The 11,470-nt window shown below is 47.8% G+C and overlaps 1 protein-coding gene across 1 annotated transcript; it reads left to right on the top strand.

Annotated features, from left to right (window-relative positions):
- Positions 1–100: 100 nt before the first annotated feature.
- Positions 101–7,582, top strand: Snip1 (Smad nuclear interacting protein 1). Its single transcript, XM_087904616.1, has 4 exons — positions 101–359; positions 1,281–1,383; positions 4,428–5,011; positions 5,975–7,582. Exons 1-4 carry the CDS (start codon positions 148–150, stop codon positions 6,237–6,239), a joined length of 1,164 nt encoding a protein of 387 aa, XP_087760742.1. The 5' UTR covers positions 101–147; the 3' UTR covers positions 6,240–7,582.
- Positions 7,583–11,470: the final 3,888 nt, after the last annotated feature.

The raw sequence follows: 11,470 nt of genomic DNA, 5'->3' as shown, positions 1-11,470 counted from the left end.
CCTGCGGCCCCGCCCACCAGGGCCTCGCCGTGAGGGCTTCTGGGATAGCTCGCTGCCCGGAAGCGGAAGTGCAAAGGTCGGCCCGTCACTTCCTTTGGCTCGAGTGGCTCAACGGACCGTGCAAGTGGCTCTCGGCCGGGCCGCAGGATGAAGGAGGGGAAGAGCGAACGGGAGCGAAGCGGCCGACGGCGACACCGGACGGACGACGCGCTGGCGACCGTAGTGGTGAAACAGGAGCGTCTGAGCCCCGAACCTGTCGCGCACCGCCGACCCGACGCCCCAGCCGCTAACCCGTCCCCGCCCGCCGCTGAGCCAGGCCGCGGCGGCCACCGCGGGAGTCGAGGCCGGGGAGCGAGCCGGTGAGCGGGCCGCGGCCGGGATGGCGCGGGTTCCGGGCGGTGCGAGCGACTCGGGATGCAGAGCACCTGTTGAGTTGCAATGAGATTCCCCCGCCTGCCCACGGTGGACGGTGGGAATGTCTTTCCACTCGTCTGCCGTCAAAGAGTGTCTCACGTTGGGTCTTGGCGACTTCTTCGCAGCACTCATTCGCCGATGCCTCCGTACAGCATCGATTTACTGAGTGCATAGTGTGGGGCTAAAGATCAATTGAGGTACTGGGCCACAGGGTGAGGAGAGATGGTTTGATCCTGGCGAAACTGGGCGTACTCTAACCCTAAGAAAGAAAATAAAATAACAAGTAGATAGGTTCGATTAGTGTTAATGATGGATTAAAACAGTAATGTGGCCGGGCGGTGGTGGCGCACGCCTTTAATCAAAGCACGCGAGCGTGATCACCACAGAGAAAAATATATACAAAGAACCTGAAGTAGAACTGTGTTTGTTTTAAAAGTTGGGACAAAACATCCAGTGTATCTGGACTTGAGTGATGGAGGAGCATTATAGGCTGGTAGGAATAACGTGGGATGGAGGACAGGGTGGGTCCCTAGGTCTTGCCACGGGATTGGATGTGGTTGCTGGAGAAAGGAGTGTGTTAGGAAAAAAAAAACACAGTCAGGATTGACTTCCTGGATAGTGGTGCCAATTAGTAGGATGACAGACTACTGGAGAAAGAAAGGTGTTTGAGCTTTGGGGTTCAAGAATTAGATTGTGTAAGTGAGCGGGCCTCAGCAGGCAGTCGTGTACGTGTGTTTGCTCCGAGCGAAGGCCTGACTGTGGGTTCACAAACGTGTGGTGTCTAGTGGGCGAGCCTGATACTTGAAGCTAATTTCTTTGGGGGAAGGGATATTGAGGTAAAATCCTGTGTACCATGCTCTGAAAAGGTCCCCAGCCAAAAAGAAAAACAAGTCCTCAGGGAGAAGAAGCAAGTCTCCTCGGACTAAGAGAAGCCGGAGTCCCCACCACGCCACGGTTAAAGTGAAGCAGGTGAGTGAGGGGGCAAGCGCCCTTGATAGGAAGTTCACAGCTAGAGCTGTTGCTGACGAGGGTCTGCACCTATGTGTGTCCCTGTGTCCTTGTCCTGGCAGTGGACTCTCCAAAAAAACTGGCTGTGTGTTTGCAGTTGTTTTACACGAGTATTTACATTTGGAGGAAATGATTGGTTTGATTCTGATAACTCTTTGTCAGAAATACTGCAGAGAGATGTACATTTCCGTTTCTCTCAATGGTAACTTGTCACACGTCCGTGGGCAGCATCATAGGATACCAGCGTCTCACTGCTGTGGGAGCTTCAGACTGTTCTTCAGTCCCATTCCTTTCCACCTTTATCCTTGCTGCCTCCCGGCTGCTGTCTCTGTCTCATTTTCTGGATGACAGACGTTGTTTATGGTGCTGTTTAAACCAGCACGGATGGGCCAGGTTTGACCTGTGGCTGCCCGCATGCTCCAATACGTTCTTTCAAAGGACACTGTTATTTTACTGCACATTGAAAGTCCGTCAGGCATATGTCTGTGATTCTGCCAATACCATGCTGTCTCACTTACCACACTTAATGTAAGTCTTGAAACCAAGTGTCCTGATTTCTTCTGCTTTAGTCTTTCAAAAATTAGCTGTTCCGAGTTGGGTGGTGGTGGTGGTGTATGCCTTTAATCCCAGCACCCGGGGAAACAGAGACAGGTGGATCTTTGTGAGTTCGAGGCCATCCTGGGCTACAAGAGCTAGTTCCAGGACAGGCTCCAAAGCTACAGAGAAACCCTGTCTTGAAAAACCAAAAGAAAAAAAAACAGCTGTTCTGATTTCTTTGTCCACATCTCTGTAAATGTTAGAACAGTCTTGAATGTGTGTGTGCTTAAAAATAATTTTTTTGCATGTTTTTATGTCTGCCTGCATATTATGTATATACACCGTGTATGTGTCTGGTGCCCACAGGCCGGAAGAATACCAGATTCCCTAGAACTTGAGCTAAGGATGGCTGTAATACACCATGAGGGTGCTGGGAACTGATCCAGGTCTTCTGGAGAGCAAAAAGGGCTTTTAACTGCCGAGTTATCTTCCAGGTTTTCTAGTAATGTCTTGCTTGAGGTAGGTGTAGTGGTGTGTGCATATAATTCTACACAGAGACAGGAGGATCACGAGTTCAAGACTGGCTAAGAGCTTAGTGAGAGACACTGTCTCAGAAGTAAGGACTGGGGCTAAAGTTTAGGAGTGTTTGCCTTGTCTGAATCCTAGTCCCATTACCATTATGTTTGTTTTTATATTAATGGATTATTACTCAGCCTTAAAAGGAAGAAAATCCTGATACATGTTACAAGATGTTTGGATCCTGATGACTTGCTTAATAAACCAAGGGAAAAAGACAAAAATTGTATGATTTCACATCTTTGTAGATGAAGCAGTTGATCTCCCTCTAATTGGGCCCAGATTGGCCTGAAACTTGTTTGGTAGGCAGCATAGGTAAACCTAGAACTCTTTGGCTTTTCAGGACTATTTCTTTGTATAGCCTTGACTGTGCTGGAACTCACTCTGTAGACCAGGCTGACTTCAGACCCACAGAGATCTGACTGGCTCTGCCTTCTGAGTACTATAAAGCCAAGAGCCACCATCACCTGGCTAGGCCTAGAACACTTGATTCCCCACCCCTCGCCCACCATGGAGATAGGTTCTTATTCTCACTATGTCACTTGACTGGCCTGGAACCCCACCTCTGCTCCCTGAGTGTTGGGATTAAAGGTGTGCCACCCCAGTTTCTTCTCTTGATAGTAGCGGTTCCTGACCTTTTTAGTTTTGCTGATCTGAGAAAATTTTTATTTATTTATTTTTGGCATTAGTATTCTGGTTCCTAGTGAGATGGGGGTTACTAAGTGTTAGCTTCTGGAGACTGCTGTTGATACCAACCTGCAGACTGGTTGCCTTACTGATTGATTTCTTACTGGCCTATTTCTGTCATTTTTTTTTTTTCACACACAGGGTTTCTTTGTGTAATAGCCTTGCTGTGTAATAACCTGCTGGAACTCTGTAGACCAGGCTGGCCTCAAGCTCACAGAGGCCTGCCTGCCTCTGCCTTCTGATTGCTGGGTTCAAAAGCATGGGCCACTGCCAGGCTCTGATTGGTGTGTGATGTGTAGTGTGGTTTCTGCCAGACTGATTTTTAGTATGTATTTCCATTTTGTCAGAAGTTTGGAAACTACTAAGTAATACTTTCTTATAGGTTTCTTGAGGCTTTCATGTTTTTTAGGATTATTCCTAGCTGTCTGAATAATCTTTGTAGTTGTTGAAGTTGGAGCTTTTGAAATTATTTCAATTTCCCTTGTGGCTTATGAGAAAGTTGGCTTTTTCCTTTACATAGCTTAAATGTGACTATTCTGTTTTCTTTCTTTAATTCCTTTTTTGGTGGGGGGCGGGTTTCAGGTAGCCTTGGCTGTCCTGGAACTTACTCTGTAGACCAGGCTGGCCTCACAGTGATGCTGGGATTAATGGTGTTGGCCACCACCTGGCTACTCCGTGCTGTTTTCTGCACATGCTGCCCTGTGAGTTTGCCTGCAGATGACTGAAGGGAATAATCTCCTCCCCTCTGTTTCAACCTCTTGTTTTGAGGGTTCTGGATGTGGACTTGGGCTATCAGACCCGTATTTTAGGAGCAGCATGGACTATAGAGTCTTCATGGCCCGCCAGGGGAGCAGAATTACACAGATAGCCTTGTGGGAATAAGACTTTGTTCTGAATTCCAGCACCCAGGTCACAAATGTGTTGTTTTTTCGAGATTTAATTATTTTATGTGTGTAGGTGTTTTCCCTGCGTGGATGTCTGTGCATCATATAGATGCAGTGCCCACACTTGTCACAAGAGGGCATTGGATTCCCTTGGAACTGTAGTTACAGATGGTTACCAACAACTGTGTGGGTTAAGAACTGAACCTGTGTTCTCTGGAACAGCGGTTTGTGCTCTTAACTGCTAAGCCATCTCCCCAGCCCTGGCAGCTTATTCATAGAGTAGAAGCCATCTTCCCTTTACTGAATGCATCTTAATTTCAGGAACGCGAGGACCATCCACGGAGAGGACGAGAGGATCGGCAGCACCGGGAGCCATCGGAACAGGAACAAAGGAGAGCTCGTAACAGTGAGCGAGACCGGCACCGGGGCCATTCCCGCCAAAGGAGGAGCTCTGGTGAGAGGCCTGTCAGTGGGCAGGGTCGGGACCGAGACAGCCAGATTCTGCAGGCCCAGGAAGAAGAGAGGGACTTTCATAATGCCAGGCGCCGGGAGCATCGCCAGCAGAATGAAGGTGCTGGCAATGAGGCTCAGGAGGTGATCCCTCGCCCTGCCGGTAACAGGAGCAAAGAGGTGCCTGTTAAAGAAAAACCAAGCTTTGAACTTTCTGGGGCACTTCTTGAGGACACCAATACCTTCCGGGGTGTGGTTATTAAGTACAGTGAGCCCCCAGAAGCCCGGATCCCCAAAAAACGGTGGCGTCTCTACCCCTTTAAAAATGATGAGGTACTTCCAGTCATGTACATCCATCGGCAGAGTGCTTACCTTCTGGGTAGACATCGCCGCATCGCCGACATTCCCATCGACCATCCCTCTTGCTCCAAGCAGCATGCAGTCTTCCAGTACCGGTAGGTAGACCAGGGGAGAACTGGAGAGGGAGCTGGGGTGAGTGTCTCACTGGGGATGCCTATGGCTGTCTGTGTGAGGATGCAGAAGAGCCCATTGCCCTTGTATCTAATGAGCTGGGCTGAAACTCTAGCAGCCCTTAAGTAATCTCTTAACATTTATATGAGAGTCTTGAACTTGATATCAGAAACCCAGATATTAAGCTCTACTGTTGTGAAGGAGCAGGCCTGTAATACTAATCCCAGGTCTCTGGAGGCCAAGCAGAAACGATTGGTATACCCGCTAAGCGTGACCTATGTACCAACATCCTTCTCAAAAAGAAAGAAAAGAAAAAAATTTAGAAGGTCCTGCCCCACTCTGGACCTATTTCCATATGCCCCCAAGGCTGTAATGAGGACCAAATAGAAGTGGAAGCCAGAGTCAGAATGCCAGGTATACACTGGCTGAATCTTTTGCTTGGATCATAGACCCTTACCATCTGGTCCTTGACACTCCTGTGGGGAAAAAAGGACCAGGGTTAGCATCCTCATTTGACAGCTGAGAAAACTGTAGCTCAGCACAGTCAGCTGATGGTACAAATGACCTTCAGAGCAGAACTCCATCTCATATCTAGCCCTTGACTCTCAAGTTCTAATTCTAATGTTTTTTCCTCATTTGGACTGGTGCTAAAATAGATGTACGGTATATGTGTAGCCATAGCAAAAAGTCTTGAGTTCTACATTGGGATTTTTCATGGCCCTCCACCCCCACCTACCACTCACAGCCCTCTAGCTTTTCTCTCGGGTAAATGTAAACTGCTCCCAGTTCCCCTAGCCAGGGCAGTACTTCTCCGTGACCTCCCATAGTTTGCATTTGATCCACGTTCAAGCCAAGTCGGTGACATCTAGATCTGTAGTAGCGAGCTTCAGAGTATTTGCTCTCTGGCAGGACATGGCTCACAGGCTTCTCTCCCTGGTCTCTTCTAGGCTTGTGGAGTACACGCGTGCTGATGGCACAGTTGGTCGGAGGGTGAAACCCTACATCATTGACCTCGGCTCAGGCAATGGAACCTTCTTGAACAACAAGCGTATTGAGCCACAGAGATACTACGAACTGAAAGAAAAAGATGTCCTTAAATTTGGGTTCAGTAGCAGAGAATATGTCTTGCTCCATGAGTCTTCAGACACCTCTGAACTAGACAGGAAGGAAGATGAGGATGATGAGGAGGAGGAAATGGTGTCTGACAGCTAGCAACTGAGAAGCACCCCCACTATTAGAAACTGTTCCTGCTGGAGGCCGTGGGCTTGACTCTCCAGCGCCTCTTCTTGCCTTAAGTCTTTCCTCTGTTGCTGCCCAGCTTGTGTTGCAGTATGAGAACTCTCACTTCGTATTTTGTTGAACTTGACACAGCAGCTGCCTGCCTGTGGGCACTTGTTTTCAGAACAGTCTCACCAATTACAGCATGTCGAGTTTTGGTCAAAGTGTGTGGCTGTAGTGGGTGCCTTCCGAACTGCTGCACAGGAAACTAAGCCCTTGGATGGGATTGTGGCTTGTTTGTTCTCTTTGTACAGTTTCTTATTTATATGTCGTTGAGCTTTGTGGACCAGGAGTTTTGTTTTGGGGACAAATCCTAGAGCAGGGAATCTTAGTAAGCTTTGGTTGTCACCAAAACAACCTCCAGCATATACCAAAGCTTTGACCTGGATCAGCTCTTGAGTCATAGAGGTTGATTTTGCGCTTCGTTTTTTGGAAGTGACAGTTTACCACATGGCCTCATTATTGACTGTCTAAGCTAAACAGACACTTTGAGACGCCTGTATAGACATGACTGTGTGGGGAGGTCACGGCTTCTACCATCGGGTGCTGGTGTCTGTCCTGCACTGGGTTGTGGAGCTGCGTCCTACGAGGGTTCCCGATTTCCCCAGGAAACAGACATAACCATTTTTGGTTTTTTTTGAGGCAGGGTTTCTCTGTAACAGCCCTAGCTGTCCTGGAACTAGGAACCCACAGAGATCCGCCTGCCCCTGCCAGCATTAAAGCCGAGGTGTGCGCCACCACCGCTCAGCAGTATAACTGTTTTGATCATCTGTTCTTTTTCTTCAGCTTTGCATTTTTATTCAAATGTTATCTCTTTCCTCTCTTTGAGAAACACCCTGGCGTTGACTTTGTAGCAAGGCCTTGCTGTGGCCTCAGGGCGCGTGTGTGTGTATGTGTGTGTGTGTGTGTAGTGTGTCTAAAGGAGCTTGTGTAGCTTCCACATCTTGGTTCCATCTTTGACATGGGTTTGTATTTACTTCCCAAAGATGGAAAGCAAGGGCAGCCCAGCTTCTGAACTTCCCACCTGCAGTCTGTGTAAGTAGAAAGGAGCTCATTACAGTATGTGTGCCTGTAAATGGTGTGTTTCGGAGTTGTGTGCTGATTTTCATATGACAGTGTTTGTGATAGAGATAATACCATATGATAGGTAAAGGCCTGTCACATTTGGAGAGCAGCTTTTCATTTATATGTATTTTTGAGATAAAAAAATAAAATTTGTAAATATAGCCCCATTTTAGAGGGTGATACTTTCCTAGCATAAAGGATTTTTGCTCATAGGTGTTTGCTCTAAAAGACTCTTTGTATCAGTGTTTTGAAGTAAAAGTAGTACCTGTGTCGGAGGTGTGGGGCGTGACCTGGAGGTTCTGAGGACAGAACCTCACCTCATTGGCAAGGAGGAATCACCTTAGTGGATTCACCGTGCTCTTTTGAACTGTTGGAAGGTTTGTGTAGATGGCCCTTTATCAGGACCCCTTCCTCCTCAGGTGGTGATGAGGGCACTAGGCCTGAGCTGCTCTCAGATCTCGGGGTTAGAATTTAGGACACTGATAAATAGCCTGTCTTTTCTTTCTGGAGTCATTGTCTCACTGTACAAAGGGCTGAATGCTGCCTTGTTCAGTAGGGGCAGCTCAGGAATGTGCATCCAGAAGAGATCAGCACTGTGTCCAGAAAGCAGATTATGTTTTGATGGACTTTTTTCTTAATCCAGACAAGATTTTCTGTCTAGGATTCCACAAAATAACCATCCTACCTCAGGGCCTCCCTCTATGTCCAATGATAGTTTGGGGGTTTGCCTTGATAAACGCTGGAAGATAACCACTTTGAGTAAAGAGGTTCCAGTAACCAGAAGTGGTGACTCATGCCTATAATCATGACTGTTTGATGTTTTACTCTTTTGTCTTTTTGAGGGGCTCACCACCCAGCCCTCAAATAAATCACACAGGTTTATTAGTTACAAATGCCCAGCCTCAGCGTGGCTTGTTTTGCCAGCTTTTCTTAAATTATCCTGTCTACCTTTTGCCTCTGGACTTTTTATCTTTTTGAACTTCTGTATTTCTTTCCTTCTTTCTCCATGACTGGCTGGGTGGCTGACCCTGATGTCCACTTCTTATTCTGTTGTTGCTCTTCTTCTATTTCTGCTGCTCTCTGCCTGCCAGCCCCACCTATCCCTGCACCTTCCTGGCTATCGGCCACTCGGTACTTTAGTAGCCCATCAGGTGTTTTAGACGGGCAAAGAATCACAGCTTCACAGAGTTAAATGCAGCATAAACAAAAGTCACACACCTTAAAATAATATTCCCCAACACAAGGGCCTGGAGAGGCTGATTTAAGAGGATTGCTGCAAATGTTAGGGGACATGGACTATGAGGCAGCCTGTTGATTTCAACAACAAAAATGTCCCAATTCTGTTGATTGTGAATGTTTGCTTTAGTGTAGCGAGGTGTGTTAGGTTTGAGAACTTCATGTCAGACATCTGGGAAGATGTACTTGTTCATCTATCTGTTTGCAAGCTCTTCACTGTCTTTCCTTGCCCTGTTGAAGTATAGTTGTGTGCGAAGCAGCTCTTGGCTGCTAGACTCCTGCACCAAATTCTCTCTGGTGGTTCCTAGTTCTGCAGAGGTGGGAAAAAGTCTTTAGATGTGGGCCACTGAGATGGCTCAGCTCGTTAAGGTGCTGGCCACCAGGTCTGATGACCTGACTTGATTCCCAAAACACATGGTGGATGGACAAGCAACTCCCACAAGCTGCCCTCAGACCTCCACATCTGTGTGTGCACACAAGATAAATAATATCAAGGCTCTCAGTTACAGTCGTTTCCTTGCTCTGACTTTATCAAAGATAGTTCATTAAGTGCAAATGCTGATGACTCTTCCAGATACTTGAACTGTGTACTTTGTGATGGTTGGACAATAGGAATAATCAGTTGAGATAATAGTATTTGAAACAGGGTGCTACAGCTCAGGTTGGCCTGGAGGTCACCTTGTAGTTCAGGCTATCATCAAACTACTGACAGTCCTGTCTCAGCAAGTTTCTAGCCATCCGCTGTCCCTTCCAGGTCTTCACTGTGCTCTTCCAGCATCAACCTAGCACCCAAAGCAACCTACAAACCAGCATCTACAAGGTCCTGCATTTTACGAACAAATACCTGACATCCTATGAGTGCTTGGTGCTGCAAACCCACAGGAGTCTGTTAAAGGGTCTCAGGAATTTATTTAGGTATAAGATAGGGAGAAACACTGATACAGAACAGATTAGATGATGATGCAATCCAGCTTCTGTGTTCTGCCTGCTGTTCAATCCAGAGATGGGGACCAACCACTCCTGGCTTCTGTCATAAGAGAGCGTGCGAGCGACCCCTCTCCCACAGCCGTAGGGCTTGCCCCAAAAGTCTGGTTAAATGGATCGGAATCCCACAACACTGCATAATGAGGACAGCTACCTGGCCCATATCCAAGGAAAGAAACAACAGACCCACTTGGCCCTGAGAGTTGCCAAGGAGGCTTGTACCCTACCTAGGTCAGGGTGGAGGTAATGTTTACAAAGGTTGCCCAGGACCACCATTGATCAAGCAAAGGGACGTGGAAATGGACCAGCAGATACTGCTGTTTCAGATCAGCCTCCCGAGACTACAGAGAACGTGTCACACAACTGCTTCGTGTTCGCCTAGGAGCAGAGGATCGAGGACCATGGAGCCAAGCCCTATGAGACCACAGCTTGGCTGGGAGATTAATAAGGCCAAGAACATATCTAAACCCACTGCAACCTTCCAAGACTAAGCAGTTCTTCCTCCGGTTGTACGTTAAGGTGAAGTTGCCCCTATCCTACCCAATCAAGCAGTTCCCACTGTTGCTCATGAATTGCCTCTTAGCCCCCATCCCCACCCTGTCCAGTGGTCTTTTCCTGCCCCTTCTGCATCTTCCTTTGCACCCCCCTGGGCCTCCCCAGATGTTGCAACTAGTTCCAGGTCCACCCACCCATCAAAGCTAGGAGGCTCCTCACTAACCCCAGGTGTTCACCCTCGTCAGCTGGGATTCACTCCCAGGCTCCAGGAGTACAACTACATGCTCATGAGTCCCTTCTCATGCCCCTGGAGTATACTCTCTAGCCCCTGGATTCCATCTACAGCTGCTAGGGATATGTTCCCAGCCTGCTGGGGTTCACCCCTTGAATCCCAGGATCTGCCCAACTCTGTCCCCCAGGATAAGGCCCCCACTTGCATCAACAGTCCTGGAAACATTCTCCGCAGCGGTCCTGGCTATACGCCACGTTTTCCTGTGGCCAGTCCTGAGGAAATTTTGCATTTTGTCCTGAGCCTGTGTGAGAGTAGTGTTTGCCTGGCATGAGTTTAGTTTCTAGCATGTTAAAGACTTAAAAAAGGAGGCGAGACAGCTGGGTGTGGTGGGCACACCTTTACTTGGGATGCAGAGGCAGGCAGATCTGTGAGTTAGAGATCAGTATGGTCTACATAGAGTTGGAAGCCAGAGTAAGACCCTAAGTAAAAACTCAGTGTAAGTGGAGTTTTCTGTCTAGACTGCTGACAGCTGTCCCACCAGCTGCTCCCCAAATCACCACATAGAGACTTAATAATTACAAATACTCAGCTGATAGCTTAGCTTAGCTTTTTTGTTGTTGTTGTTTTGCTAGCTCTTAAAACTTAAGTAACCCATTTCTATTAATCTGTGTGTTGCCCCGAGGCTCATTTACCTCATGTGCGTAATTCCCATCCTGCTCGCTCTGAGTCTCATGGCGTCTCTGACCCCACCCTCATTTTCCCCAGCACTCTCTCTGCCCTGAAAATCCTGCCTAGCCATGGGCCAATCAGCTTTTTATTAACAATGAGAGGGGGCTGGAGAGATGGCTCAGTGGTTAAGAGCATCGCCTGCTCTTCCAAAGGTTCTGAGTTCAATTCCCGGCAACCACATGGTGGCTCACAACCATCTGTAATGAGGCCTGGTGCCCTCTTCTGGCCTGCAGGCATAAACACAAACAGAATATTGTATACATAATAAAAATAAATATTTAAAAAAAAAAACAATGAGAGCCACACATCTTCACTGTGCAGAAGGATTATTCCACAGCAATACAGTTTACAAAGTGACAACAGTTGTTCACTTAGAAAAGCAGGAGTGACTCGACTGTGTGAGCACAGCATGCTAGGCATTGGC

Source organism: Myodes glareolus, chromosome 3 (assembly GCF_982192425.1).
Source record: "Myodes glareolus chromosome 3, mMyoGla1.1, whole genome shotgun sequence".
NCBI lineage: Eukaryota > Metazoa > Chordata > Mammalia > Rodentia > Cricetidae > Myodes > Myodes glareolus.
Note: the sequence above shows the minus strand (reverse complement) of the source record. Positions and strands in the feature narration are given on the sequence as shown.